At 36.9% G+C, this 16241-nt stretch overlaps 1 protein-coding gene across 2 annotated transcripts in view; it reads right to left on the bottom strand.

Moving 5' to 3' along the window:
* samd13 (sterile alpha motif domain containing 13) overlaps positions 1–16241 on the bottom strand; it is a 74389-nt gene that overhangs the window by 17335 nt on the left and 40813 nt on the right. For both annotated transcript variants that reach the window (XM_039736146.1, XM_039736148.1), the window contains one exon: positions 10320–10379. In XM_039736146.1, coding sequence (XP_039592080.1) covers positions 10320–10379 — 60 coding nt within the window. The remainder of the gene's footprint in view (positions 1–10319; positions 10380–16241) is intronic.

The raw sequence follows: 16241 nt of genomic DNA, 5'->3' as shown, positions 1-16241 counted from the left end.
CATTAATGACGAAAAAAATGAATTTAAATGAATTTAGCAAATGGCTGCAATATAACAGAGTGAAAAATTGAAGGGGGTCTGAATACTTAGTACCCACTGTATGTATGTATGTATATATATATATATATATATATATATATATATATATATATATATATATATATATATATATATATATATATATATATTGTAAAGGATGCAACAATAAGCAGCAAAAAGGTTAGGGGTTTTCCGGCCCCGTATATTTTAGACAATCCACAATTCAAAAAGAAAACTCAGGTCAAAATATAAACACAAACAGGTTCATATGCGCGACGCCATTCTAGGCGTTGCCGGCTATTTTATAAGGGAGGAGACGGAAGTGTAGGAATGCTGGGAAGGAACCGTGAGGGAGGATGGGACTGATGACGTCAGGAAAGATGGCGGAGGAAGGGCGGAAGTAGCGTACTGCGGGAAGGCTTATGGTGGCGGAGCGTCTTTTTTCCTGGAAGAAAGTAAAGGAGAAAGGTTAGTACCCCACCACTCCCTGCCGGCGAACGTCTTCCGAAGCGTTTTAAGGTCCGTCCGCGGTCTCCTATACTACATATATGTAAGTAGGATTCAGTTATGACTGTTATGCGTAGAATTTCGAAATGAAACCTGCTTAACTTTTGTAAGTAAGCTGTAAGGAATGAGCCTGCCACATTTCAGCCTTCTACCTACACGGGAAGTTGGAGAATTAGTGATGAGTGAGTCAGTGAGTGAGGGCTTTGCCTTTTATTAGTATAGATGCTGCCTCAGGAAAGCCACCAGCATCTATATGAATTCCCCTCACCCATGCACCTTACACAGTCTATTCGAACTTCTCCTATCCAGCAAATGCTTCAGAACCTTTCCTGCACGGATCTCGATGCTCAGAAGCAGTTTTATCCCAAGAGCTATAAAGGCACTTAGTCAGTTCATTAAGTGCTCCCAGTACGTCGCAGTAAACTTGCACTACAACTGTAATATTGCTGTAATATTTATGAACCATTTCCACTATATGTACATGTAGATTGTACTTATACTTTCATATTGTATATTTTTCTTTGTTTTTTATAATTTTATATGAAAATAAGTTTATATAAGAGTTCCATATTGAAACTCATTGTACCATACAATGACAATAAAGGAGAATGTGTATTTACAGATGATTATGACTGGCTTCTAAGTCGACTTAGATTTTCAAGAGCTATCCTCTTAGAGCTGTGTGCTGTTGGAATACTAGGATGTATAGTTGATATCATTTTTATGATAAAACTAGCAGAATACCCGCGCTTCGCAGCAGAGAAGTAGTGTGTTAAAGAAGTTATGAAAAAGAAAAGGAAACATTTTAATAATAACATAACATGATTGACAATGTAATTGTTTTGTCATTGTCAAGAGTGTTGCTGGCGCATATATATATATATATATATATATATAAATATAATATGCATGCATACATGTGTACATATATACACACACACATATACTATGGGATGCCAAACAGGCAAATAAATTGATTTTGTGAATATATAAAGTCGCCGTCAGAATATATAAAGTCAGACCTTGAATATATAAAGTCAGCGTCGGTATACATAAAGTCAAAACTTTTTTCTGAATATATAAAGTCAAAATTTGAATATATAAAGTCCGTCAGAATATATAAAGTCAGCGATGGAATATATAAAGTGAAAACTTGAATATATAAAGTCAGCGTCGGTATATATAAAGTCAGCGCTGGAATATATAAAGTCAAAAAGTGAATATATAAAGTCAGCGTCGGAATTTATAAAGTCATTCCTGATTATATAAAGTCAACATCGGAGTATATAAACTCAATCCTGAATATATAAAGTGAAAGTCAAAATCTATTGATTGAAACAACTCTGAACTGAACTAAGTGAACAAAAACGTATTCAGAAAAATAAATTAAAAAAACACTGTTCGGTTAATGTTTTGAAAATGATGCATGTGCCCTGCCCAGGACTGGTTCCTGCCTTGCGCCCAGTGTTGGCTGGGATTGTCTCCAGCAGACACCCGTGACCCTGTGGTCGGATTCAGTGTGTTGGGAAATGGATGGATATTCCAGCGCTGACTTTGTATATTCCGACGCTGACTTTATATATTGAAGTTTTGACTTTATATATTGCAGCGCTTATTTTATAGCCTGTATTCCGCTGACTTTATATATTCAAGTTTTGACTTTATATATTCCAGCGCTGACTATATATATTCAAGTTTTGACTTTATTTATTCCGACAGTGACTTTATATAATCAAGTTTTGACTTTACATAGTTAAATTTAGTCATCATTGCATAACTTTTTCTTTACCATAGAAATTTAAAGACTAAATTCAACTTCCATTCCTAACAAAGATATTTCTGGTGACTAAATAGAAGCTACTTATATCCAAATTCGAGCTATTGAGCTGTCGCCTGCCTACCTGAATAAATCACCCTCGCTCTTACTTTTTACCGTTCATTTAATCATGGCTAGTGGCGGAAAAATGATAAAATGGAAGGAGGATTACACCGAGTATGGCTTTACCAAAACAATTATTGATGGCGAATCGATTATTCATAAAGCTTCAATTGGTGATCTGTTTTTCTGTGTTAACCTCATATTTTTTCATACTTCTTCTCAAACCAAGGGGGTGTGAGGGTAAAATTATTCGGGAAGCGCTGATCAATGTAATTGGTGTACCAGGAAATCATGCATTGACAGAAGTTCCCCTTTGCTTGTGATTAAATGCGTGATTTTTTAATGCGTTATGGAGCACATGCATCGAAGCTTCTCAGCTGTGCTTGTGCTAAGAAAAGGAAACATTTTAAAAATAACTCGATTGTCAATGTAACCTTTTGTAAGTAGTGCCTGGAGGATTCAGTGTGGAGAAACTCTAGACACAGCGTGTGTATTAACTTGTGGATTTTTCTGTGAGTATTTGGTGGCAGCGTCACAAAATCGTAACACTATGTTAGCTGCGGAGCGCATCTCAGAGCGAAATGAGGTGAATGGGAGGGGAGATGATAACGTGACTCCCCACCGCCTTAACTGTCAATCCCCCACAAACACAGTCTCTCGGAATTTGCATAAGCACAGCCCCTCACCTGCAATTTTAACTTAGTTACAAAGTGATCAAAACTCGTTTATATCCTGCGTCCTCTCATTAAACTTGTATCCCGTATTACCCGTGGGCATGACAAACGCCAGTGGCAGCCTGTCTATGAACTTAATTTAAACTTTAGGTTTACACCATGCTTTGCTTCCAAAGTAGCAGCACTCATGAATATGGTTGTATATGTCACTCGCTTGCTTCTTGTTTCGCTGCCTTCTGAATTATATAATGCATGTTTTCTTCAGCGCTTTTTGGAGCTCTTCCTGGTTTTCTACGTACTGCATTGACAGTCAGTTCATGTGATTATGTGGGAGGCGTGATGATGTCACGAAACTCCGCCCCCCACGGCTTTCGAGCTCAACTCCATTACAGGATAAGTAGAAAAATAGCTTCCAGTTATGACCATTACGCTTAGAATTTCGAAATGAAACCTGCACAACTTTTGTAAGTAAGCTGTTAGGAATGAGCCTGTCAAATTTCAGCCTTCTACCTACACGGGAAGTTAAAGAATTAGTGAGGAGTCAGTGAGTGAGTCAGTGAGTGAGTCAGTCAGTGAGGGCTTTGCCTTTTATTAGTATAGATGTATTAAAGTGTATATATTTTTAAGATAAATTGTTAACTTCATTTAAAAAAATAATGTATATTGTTAATAATTAAACATGTGAGGGCGCAGTGGCACAGCGGTAGTGATGAGCTGGTACCCCATCCAGGAATTGTTCCTATCTCGCGCTGTATGCTTGCAGGGTCTGGTGTGACCCTGAATGGACAGATGGATGGAACAATTAAACATTTATAATGAAGATTTTTCAATGTTCCTTAAAAATTTTGAAGCATCGGTGATCTAAGCTTATAGCTGGTTTTACCTTTATTACAGACGCTTATTGCGTGGAGATTGGCTATGTGTACAAAGAAAACAGAAGGACAGGAATTGGATGTTAGTATGTTTGACAGACAGAGTACTGTTGCAATAAATTATTCCATCCAAAGTCATGGACGTCCCAGAAAGCATCTTGTGAGAGGCAGGAATAATCCCTTAGTGGGGCACCAGCTCATTGCTGCCGCTGTACCACCATGCCCCCACATGTTTAATACATGCTTTAATGCATTTCATCATGAAAATGTTATCAACTATATATCTTAGTATTCTAAAATATTCAGAGATCTGTAATATCATGAATGAAATGTATTCTGTGTGGTGTTCACTGCCTGCATACTCCTATCGGCGCAAAAGAAAGCCCGTTTAAGCAGCACATAGTGATTAAAGACTGGGTCGGGAAACACATAGAATACAAAGTACTTAACATGCTACTGCTACATATGATGGGATATGAGAAAATCTAGTAAATGAAAATTGATTTTAAGATGAAGTTTATGAGATCTTCTACTGTAATGACAAAGAATACTACGAGATTAAAGTGGACATTTTGACTTTAACCTCGACACAGACCTTTTTTTTTCTTCAGTGTCCCTATTGAGTTTTTTTTTTCTCTCCTCTGTGACCCTAATACACTTCCTTATGACACTTGCCTTTTCATATCAACTTTGACATCTGACTATTTCTTTTTTATTTCGGGCACTGTGTGACTTTCTGAACTTGACCTTTTGAGTGCCACACCATCAGTTTCCTTCTGTTGTTCATATCACTGCCTAAGCCACCAAATAGTATGTTTTTTCCTTGTCTCCACTTCACTAAGCAAAACCTCCAGTTTGCATTTGGTGAAATTCTTCTTTTTTCCACATGCTTTTGCCATTATCTTTTAACCAAACACTGAACAGAAGGGGAGGAATCAGGGTGGGGATATAGGCGTTATATTCACATTGGTTCGGATTTATAAAGGGGAAGTGTGTGGAACTTTGCTTAAGCACAGTTTCATGCATCTGAATTTTTTTTATGCGTATACACATTTCTGTTTTTGTCTGTATGCCATGTTTTGGCATGAATTTTGTGTGGTGTTATACATGGGGCCCAAGATTTGGTATTATTTATTTATCACATCATTTAGGGGTAAGCAATAAATCTAAAAATTACAGTAAATTGAGATGCTAACCAGAATACATTCTTCCTTTGTGTACAAAACACAATCTAATTAAACTCAAAAACTGTATATGCCATGCATCTTCCTTCACTAAGGCAGTCAAAAATACACACCTGATAAGACTCTGCTTGTGTGGTGAAATACTTTCAAGCACTCCTACCTTTGGTCAAATGTTCTGGTTTCATGCTCTGCTTAAACCACACTACAATAAACTGTTTACACACATATCAACCAGCTTTAAAACTACCATAAATCCTTATTCTATAATAGTGGTACATGAGAAGAATGTACAACCTTGGCTGTTGTGATAATCTGCACTTCGCTACTAGCATGCTATCTTATTTTCCAAAGCTGCAAGAATCCTAACCCTATCATTACAGTATTAATGTAAAATAATGACTTAGAGAGAGAGAAAATTAAATTAGCCTTACTCCAAGACCTTGGTACATGAAAGCTATTCATTAATGCTATTCTCAACTAGTAGTCTTTAAAGTAATCTTTAAAATTGCTTAGGGCTCTTAAATACTTTTAGCATTTCTGACTATTTCTTAAAGTCCAAGGTGTTTGTTTAATAAATTAAATAGTGTGGCAGGCGGCCAAAGCCCTTACTCGTCCGGGACACCCTGAGTATGAAGGACCGGGGGAGAGAGTACTTGCAAGACCGTTTCTCCCCCGGACAACAGAGGGCTGACCCCTTGGCCTGCAGTTGGGCCAATGGTTGTGAGCATGGGCGCTCAACCCTGCCGGGGCCTGTGACCCCTGCCAGAGGGCACCTGGACTTTTACTGGGCCATATTTGACAGCACTTCCATTACACCTGGAAATGTTGTGGGAAGAAGCTCATTGGGCACCTGAACTCCTTCCAGGTGCCCTATAAAGCGAGCCAGTCACCACCACTCAACGGCCAGAGTCGGGAGGAACTGGATAAAGCTTGTGAGGAGGAGTGGAAGTGGAAGGACTGGCAGAGAGAAGGGACTGTGTTGGTAGGTGCCTTGTGTGCTGTGGAAGGCAAAGGTTAGGGCGGCTGTACGCACCCTGGGCTTCACAATAGATGCGGTAAAAGTCAAAATATCTTATTTTCAGTTAACTGTAACAAAGTGTGAAGAACATATTAAATCTGTAATTCCTAAATAGAGAGGAGCTGAGTTGCAACTGGGCAGTTCAAGGAACAATAAGAATTTTCAGTAATGCCTAGTAGCAGCCAAACTTGTAAATGGTGACAGCAGAGTAGAAAATTTATTGTCTAAATAAATGACATCCAAATTTTTTAATTTATTCATTTATTTTTCCAAACCTGTTTATTCATTAACTGGGTTCTAGTGGTCAGTGTATATTTTCAGCAGTATTGGCAGTAAGGCCAAAACTATTAATTTCTGTACAGGATGCCAGCCAAATGCAAGGCATTCTCAACTCACTTACAGATAAACACACATAACAGGCCAATTTAGAGTTATCATTCAACCTAATGTAAAAACATGCATTTGGGTTGTGCAAAAAAACAGAATAATCAGAGAAAACATACACAAATACAGCAAAAATGTACAAACCATTTAGACACTGCTCATGCTGGGATATGAACACCACTACTACATTTGCTGGGGAGTTTGAAGTACATAATTGAAAAGAGATTAAAGAAAAAGGAAATTAAAGAAAAACAAATAAGGTACAACCCCAAATCAGAAAAAGTTGAGATGTAAAAAAATAAAAATAAAACAACAGTGATTCTTAAATTTACTTTGACTTTTATTTCATTGCAGACAGTATGGACTCAAGATTTCATGTTTTGTCTGGGAAACTTCATTTCATTTGTTAATGCACATCCATCCCTGCAGCACATTCCACAAAAAAGTTGGGACAGTAAGGTATTTACCATTTTGTAAGGTTGCATTCTTTCTCACAATACTTAAAAGAAGTTTTGGCATTGAGGATACCAAGTGATGAATCGTTTCAGGTGTTATTTTATCCCATTCATCCTGTGAACAGTATGGGTTTTTCATTGTTGTATATTTTGTTTCAAACTCCTCCACACATTCTCTTTAGGAGTCAGGTCAGGACTGCAGGCAGGCCAGTCCAGTAGTCTTACCTTCTTCTTCTGTATCCATGTCTTTATAATGTGTGCTGAATGTGGTTTTGCATTGTTATTTTGAAAAATGAGTTTACATCCCTTGCAAAGATGTCATCTTGAAGGCAGCATATGTTTCTCTATAATCTCAATTTACGTTTCTGCATTAATGCTGCCATTACAGAAGTAGAAATTACCTTTGCCAAGGACACTGACACAACACCATACCATGACAGATCCTGGCTTTTGGACTTGTTGCTGATAACTGTGTGGATTGTCCTTTTCATCTTTGGTTTGGAGTACACGGCGTCCATTTCTTATAAAAAAAGACTTGGAATACTGATTCTTCTGACTATAATACATGTTTCAACTGTATGATTGTCCATCCTAGATGCTTCCGAGCCTGCAGAGGTTGACATTGCTTCTGGACATGGTTAAAATAAGTTTTCTTTTTTGCACAGTGAAGTTTTAAGTGGCACTTGTGAATGTAACTTCGTATTGTAGTGCTTGACAAAAGTTTAGCAAAGTATTTCAGCTATTGATGAGTGAAGGTTCTTGATGCAGTGCCATCTGAGGGATCGGACATCACGGGTCTTGAACTTGGGCTTGCTCCCTTGCCCTTTATGCACTGAAATTCCTCCAGATTCCTTGAATTATTTAATGACATTATGCACTGTAGAGGGAGAAATATGCAAACCCATCCCAATCTTTCTTTGAAGAACATTGTTTTAAAAAAAAAAAAAAAAATCAATTTTCTGACTCATTTGTTCACAAACTGGATATCCTCTGCCCATCTTTGCTCCTCAAAGACTCAGCCTTTCGTGGATACTGCTTTTGTACCAGATCATAAAAACAATCACCTGTTCACGTCACCCTTTTGAAATCACATCATTTAATTGTTTTACATTATTACTGGTCCTAATTTGCCCTTGTCCAAACTTTTTTTTAGAATGTGCATCAGGCATGAGATGCAGGAATGGATGTATATTTACAAATGAAATGGAGTTAACCAGTGAAAACATGAAATATCTTGGGTTCATACTGTCTGCAATGAAATAAAAGTCAAAGTAAATTTAAGATCACTGTATATTATTTTTTTATTTGCATTTTCCATTCTGTCCCAACTTTTTGTGATTTGGGCTTGTATTTATACTATATTCATGGTCCCTAAGGAAGCAACTAGAATTTCAATTAACCTCCAGCAAAACAAAATAGAACACTGACATTCTCAAACCCACTTTGGGTAATTTAGGGTCGTAGGGAGCCTCAGCAAAATCCAGCAGCACTATGTAAAAGGCAGAAAATAACCCTGGGTGGAATGGCAGCATATCATACACCAACAGTAATGAAAAATTAAATGCATTTTTTAATTACATTTTAGTAATTTTCCCTTCAAAAACCAATAAAGACCTATTTATCTAGCGATTTTAAAAGAAACTGCCTTTGGCATTCTTCTTAATCAAAACAACTAAACAACTAAAACAAGGTATAACTGATGTTTTTCTAGTTGCTGACATTTTTCAGAGATAATTAAGAGGCAGCTGTCAAGATTATATAGGAAAAGAAATACCCCAGGAATTTACTGACCTGTAATTTGGTTGCATTTGTTCTCCCCATAATGTAGTAACCGTTTTTTTGCATTGTCAGTAGTGCATTTGATTTAGAAACAGACATTTATTCTCCTGCTGACTGAGGATTTTCAATGTCTGAATGACCTTATAAATTAATATATAAAGAAGAAATGTGGAAAACTTTTTTTATTATTCTATTAGTAAAAATGGATTCATCCATCCAATCATCCATCTATTTTCATTTAAAGTCAGTTTCATTCATCCTTATATTAAGATTTCTGAGGAAAACCAGAGGAACTTAAGATTTACCTAATTCAACATTTACTAATAAAATAGTATAATGTGACAATTCAAGTTAAAAAATTAAACTTCTTCATACTATCAATGAACTGTTGTTCCTCCTTGGAGATGACCTGTATTTTAACAGAAAATCTGGTTTGTGTCTGATTATAGCAAAATATTTGAAACTTTAATTAATCTTTATCACCGGGGACCTCATGTATAATCCCTTGCATAGAATTCACAGTAAACCATGGTGTGTATACAGCTAAAACTAGAAATGTGTATATGCACAAAAAACTTCAGATGCATAATACTGTGTACTTAAGCAAAGTTCTATGCACTTGCCCTTTATAAACCCCAGTGAATTTTAAGGCACATGTACGTCTACAGCCGCACCCTGACTCCTCCCAGAATTACACCTATTTGAATATGCAAAACAAAATAAAAAGACCCTTCCATTCAGTGTTTTGTTAAAAAGCAATGGCAAAAGCACATGTAAAAAATTATTTTGGCGAATACAAAATAGAGGTCCTGCTCAGTGAAGTATACGCAAGGAAAAATATACTATTTGATAGCTTACACAGTAGTATAAGCAACAAAGGAAAATTGATGGAGTGGTACAGCATGGCAGAGGCACTCAAAAGTGCAGAAAGTCACACAGTACCCAAAATAAAAAAGAAGGGGTCAGATATCAAAGTCAATGTAAAAAGGAGAGTCCCAGTCCACCGTCTGAAGAAGGAAAAAAAATGTCTATGTCAAGATTAAAGTCAAAATGTTGACTTTAAACTCTAATTTTCCACTTTAATCTTGTAGTCTATTTTGTCATTAAAGTAGAACATTGTAAACTTCATCTTAAAATTGAGGTTTCACTTACTAGAGTTTCCCAGGCCCCATCATAACTAAAGTAGCATGTTAAATTCTTCGTATTCTAAGTCTTCCCTGACCCAATCGTCTCTTACACTAACAGGAGGGTGCAGGCAGTGAGTGCTACACAGAATACATGACATTCATGATATTACAGCTCTCTGAACATTTTAAAATACTAAGATGTATACTTTATATCATTTTCATGATGAAACGCATTAAAGCATATATTAAACATGTGGGGGCACAGTGGTGCCTCGGTAGCAATGAGCTGACACCCTGTCCAGAGATTGTTCCTGCCTTATGCACGATACTTGCTGGGACAGGCGTGACCGATGGATGGAATAATTTATTGCAGCAGTACTGTGTCTGTTGAATGTACCAACCCCCAATTCTTCTTCTTCCGTTTTCTTTCTCCAAGTAATCAATCGCCACACAATAAGCATCTGTAATAAATGTAAAACCAGCTGTAAGCTTAGAATGCTAATTCTTCAAAACTTTTAAGGAACACTGAAAAATCTTTGTTATACATGTTTAACTATTCCATACTTCCATCCATCCATCCAGGGCAGCACCATTTCCAGCAAGCATTGAGTGCAAGGTAGGAACAATTTGTGGATGGGGTGTCCGCTCATCGCAGAGTGAAAATGAACACACACCTACCAGTAGTGTCAATTTAGCATCACCAAATCCCCTAACCTGCACACCTTTGGAAGAAAGCTGAAGCATGCGGAGAAAACCCACCAGGAAAACATACAAACTCCAGGCAGGAGACAACCGGGATGTGGCCCAACATGCTTAATTATTAACAGTATATATTATTTAAATGAAGTTAACAACTTATCTGTAAAATATAATATACATACTTTGATGTATTTCATCATAAAAATGATATCAAGAATACATCCTAGTATTATATCCAAGTATACAGCACACAGCTCTAAGAGGAAATCTAAACTGACTTAGAAGCCAGTCATCTTAATGGGAGAAGAAGTCAGTATTATCTGTAAATACATGTTCTCATCTAATTCTTCCATTTATGATGTCTTCTAAAAAGTAGTTAGTAATTGTAATAGTTTGGCAATTCTGTGCACTATTATATTATTACAGAATGATGACAATCAAACAAATTAAATTTGTAAATGATATGCAATTAATTTCGGTGTATTTGATAAAGCTGTGCATAAGCATGGTTTGAAGTTAAAATGTGCATAGCTTCATGTCAAGTTTAGTTTTAACACATCTCGAAGCTAACGTGGAAACGGGCTTACACAACATTTTTGTGCATAGGCAACAATTATACATGAGGCCCTTAGTCTTTAATCACTGCAATTTTCTTTAAAATCAGGAATAATTTCTTAGTCTTTGTAAAATAATTTGTAGAAGATTCATCACACCAGCTAACGACATCTTCTTTTATGCATATTGTTTTCAATAGCAATTACTCAGTATCTTTATATGAATTTAAAAATCATCAGAAATTTTCAAAAATAACAAGACATATCAAGTAACAAATATCTAATGCAGTGATTTTAAAACATCTTTATGATTTTAACAATACTAACTGCAATATAGGAAAATTAATTCAAAAGTAAACATACACAGATAGACAGACTGTCACTCAAGCTATATGAACAAGTTATACAGTATAAAAATGTACCCCATTTTACACAGTCTGCACCATCCAAGAATACATATCAACTGTCTGTCGATTGACATTTGAACTTGGGTTTTTAACTCATTGAAAGCAACATGTAAATTGAATGATTTTTTTTTTTTGCTTTGGTTATATCTATACTAATAAACGGCAAAGCCCTCACTGACTCACTCACTGACTGACTGACTCATCACTAATTCTCCAACTTCCCGTGTAGGTAGAAGGCTGAAATTTGGTAGGGTTATTCCTTACAGCTTCCTTACAAAAGTTCGGCAGGTTTCATTTCGAAATTCTACGCGTAATGGTCATAACTGGAAGCTGTTTTTCTCCATTTACTGTAATGGAGATGAGCTTGAAACCCGTGGGGGCGGAGTTTCGTGTGATATCATCACGCCTTCCACGTAATCAAGCAGTACGTAGAAAACCAGGAAGACCTCCAAAAAGCGCTGAAGAAAACATGCATTATATAATTGAGAAGGCAGCGAAACAATAAGAAGCAAGCGAGTGACATATACAACCATATTCATGAGTTCTGCTACTTCGGAAACAAAGCACGATGTAAACCTAAACTTTAAATTAAGTTCATAGACAGGCTGTCGCTGGCGTTTGTAATTTAGTGCCTACCCATATAAGGCCGTCCGTCAGTGGCAATCCAATAGCAAACTGCCACGGGTAAATATTCACGGGTGAAGGACTGTCCTTATGCAGAGGAAAATGAGATGGTCAGGGTGGTGTTTGGCACAAACTCAGCGAAACTGCGAGAGAAAGTTTTAAGTGCCGGGACTTTGGTAACATTAGATACAGCCATGGACATAGCACGACATGGCACCAGCACAGCTGGGAAACTTCGATGCATGTACACCGAGCGGCTCACGTGAACTGGCGCGTGCACAGACAAAAGCAACAGTTCCAAAGAGCGCTGAACAAAAAACGAATTACACAATTGAAAAGGCAGCAAAAAAATATGAAGCGTCTGATACATGCAAGCATATTCATAAATGCAGCTACTGTGGAAACAAAGCACACGGTGGAAAAAGTCAATGTCCCGCTAAAGGAAGTGTAAAAAAAAAAAACCCGTGCATACAGTGTGTCGGGTCTCAGATGAAGAAGAAGACGAGCTGTTTATTGATGCAGTAAGAAACGAATCGATGAATGAAACCTGTCATCTTTACAACGATTGACAAACACGGAATGTAACTTGAACACAACACATCCTACAAATACGAACCTGATTGAAAGAAATAATGATAATCAAATCCTTGATGACAGCAACACTCAGTAAAATTCACAAAACAATTACTGTATATTGACAGTCATGTTACGTTATTTTTAAAATGTTTCCTTTTCTTTTTCATAGCTTCTTTAACACACTACGTCTCCGCTGCGATAAACGGGTATATATATATGTGCATATATAACCCGATCTACATACTCGAATAAGGGATAATTTATTCGCCATCAATGATTGTTTTGGTAAAGCCATACTCAGTGTATTCATTAGATGAACGGTAAAAAAGTAAGAGTGAGGGGAGGATGACTTATTGAGGCATGCAAGCAAAACCACAATAGCACGCGGGCTCGATGTACGAAAAATATATCTTTTCAAGTTCTATTTACTCCATATGTGTCAAACTCAAGGCCCAGGTAACATCCGTCCCGGCGTGTAATTATATCCGTCCCGCAAGATCATTTTATATACTGTATTATTGTTATTAATGGCCCGGGGATATGAAGCACTGGTAACACAATAAACTACAGATCCCATAATGCAGCGCTTCAGCTGCCTTGCCGAACACTTACCGCGTCCCCGCCGTCTCTTCAGTCGTTTGCTTACTTTGCGAAGGAAGCAGCTTTCTCAGAGCTTCTGCACTGATTTAAAAACGAACAACATATAAGAAAGTGCTTTTTCCTTGCTTCACCAACGAAGCAACCTTTTTATTTAATTCACGGGTTCTGTTCTATTTTATTATTCATTTGTTACGATTGTTACAGTTATTGTGTAGGTTTTATTTAATCCACGGGTTCTCTTCTGTGTTCACTGCGGTGTCTTCTTTCGTTTACGACCTACGCCAAGGAAGCAGAAACTTACAACCACCGAAACTTTGTAACGGCACAAGACTTCAGGTCACATCTCTACAAAACAACCTAATTGAAGTAACTATATTTACTGGCAGTGCCTCAGGTGACACAGTTTTTATTCCTCGCATCCCCGTTATACCATCTAATCTCCCATTTAAATTCAAACGCGTTCAATTTCCAGTAAGGCTCTGCTTCGCAATGACAATTAATAAGTCTCAGGGACAAACACTACAAAAGGTTGGCATTGATTTGAGGCGGGATTGCTTTTCACATGGCCAACTGTATGTTGCATGCTCAAGAGTGAGCTCAGCACACAGCTTAGTCATATTACAACCAGAGGGCCGAACTGACAACGTGGTATACAGAGAGATCCTTAACAATTAATTTTTACATATTTTCGTTCAGTCTAAAATGTTTACTTTTTATTAATAAAAATATTTAGACAGTATTTCACCGCTGCGAAGCGCGGGTATTTTGCTAGTTCATGAATAAAAGCACATGTGTTTATTTGATATTCGGACTAAAGTCTTAACACTTATACACTTCACATCATTATTAGTATAATATGGAAAAGGTTTATGTTTTAGGTATGTGTTCAGCATTTCTTGCCTTGCATTTCATGTCATCCTACACTTACACAGATTTTTGTAGACACAGAACACACATGAAATGTATGTATTCTAAATAACAATATATATTTATTCTATACAACTCCAGGCACCTCACAACATGATAAAGAGACTTGACCTGGGAGAGGTTTGCGACTGACTTCAGCTCCGTTAGGTGGGGAATGAGATAGCAAGGCTGCTTGTGCCGATCGACACATTTGCAAAACAAAAGACCCAGATGAGGAGAGGTCCGAAGGAATTTAAGGTGGCCTGGGATTACAAGTTTTTTTGTAGGCTTCAGGGACTCTAGTGTTAAGCAACAATTGAAGAACAGTTTGTGTTATATTTATTTTAAAACAATGTGAAATAATTTAAAGACAATCTCTAAAATCTGCCATAATTTTTTTTAAAAACATCAACCTCATCAGGGCTGTTTCAGACCCTCAAGCACAGGATCGCAGCTCCACTGTTTAAAAACCCCCATTCTAAAATACCCTACCAATATTTATCACGTACAACATTTACTTCTAAGGAATGCTAAATAACTAATTTTCCCCATAAGGTTTCAAAATCATTTTTCCATTGTTAGTTTTCTGGCTATCAACATTTGCCTTAGACAAATTATGCCTCATTGTAGAACAGGGGTATTTTACAATAGCAATCATGGATCCATGTTAAAAGTAAGTGCTTGAATAATTTATACAATTTCACAAACAGTATCTTTCACTGTTTGTGATGGAAATAATTAATTATTGGTTTGGCATAGAAATACATTAGTTAGTATTGCTGCCTAACAACTTCAACTGTGAACTGTGTTTAAATTCTGTGGCAGTTATAGTCCGCATGGAACTTAATTTTTTTTGCCACATTTAAAAGTGAGGTTTTCTCTGCATATTAGACAGCCAGACAGACACATGGACAGATAGAGCTTTATTTGTTACCAGGAGGAAATTTGGCTTTTAGAAGCTCTTTAAAATAAATACTTAAATAGATACAGTATATAAATATATATTATACTAGCCATCCCCCATGGCTCCGTCCACGTATTATTAAAACAAGACAGCGAGGAGAGCCCTGCCTGGCTCCCTACTCCTGACATCACGCTTCCCCCTCCCCTTGGCCAAAAGCCTCTATCTCAGATTAGCACAAATATATCGCTCCTGCAAGCAAACTATGATTTTGAGTACAATGACAGAAGTCGCAAAATCAACCGGAATGTTCAAGCAAATTATAGAAAAAGACCCAGTCTAATCAGTTAAGTAGTTCTCTCATTAGATAGCTAAGTGGATGTAAGATACGCCCCGAGGCTGGAGCATGAGTGAGGAGGGCCCTGCCCCCCTCCTCTCAGGCTGTTGCGTCTCTCATAGATTCGCACAAATATATCGGTACCGTGAGTGAAGTATGATATTTAGCACTATGAGAGAGGTTGCAAAATCAACCAGGATGTTCAAGCAATTTATAGAAAAAAACCCAATCTAAAGTAAGTAGTTCTCTCGTGAATATATAGTGCATGTGCCTTTTAAGACATATAATCTTTGAAAATGTATACTGTTAAATACTATACAGTAAAAAAAATTAAACAAGATTGACAATAAAAAATAAGTATTCAATTTAGAATACTTTATTTAGAGTTTTTCTTCTGAATTCCTGTGGTTCCCCTTAAACAAGCAAGCCTAACTAGACTTTAATATTGTCTTATGAAACAACTTTGTGCATGTGAATAAAAATTATATAAAGATTAACCAAAGAAAGTTGTCTTCCTCTTGAATATTGCCTCAGCAGAGGTTAACAAAACAAGCCCTAGAATTCAGCCTACTACAAGAAATTCACACTTGTCTTACAGCTGAACTTAAGCAATCTTGAGAACATAGTTTTCAAAACATGCTTTCTATAGAAATCTACAGTATGTTGGTGGATTTTTTTTAAAAAGATATTCTAATGAAGAAATATCATTATTTGTACCA

The sequence above is a fragment of the Polypterus senegalus genome, chromosome 14 (assembly GCF_016835505.1).
Source record: "Polypterus senegalus isolate Bchr_013 chromosome 14, ASM1683550v1, whole genome shotgun sequence".
NCBI classification, from domain to species: Eukaryota; Metazoa; Chordata; class Cladistia; order Polypteriformes; family Polypteridae; genus Polypterus; species Polypterus senegalus.
The sequence above is the reverse complement of the archived record's forward strand: the minus strand, read 5'-3'. Positions and strand labels throughout refer to the sequence as shown.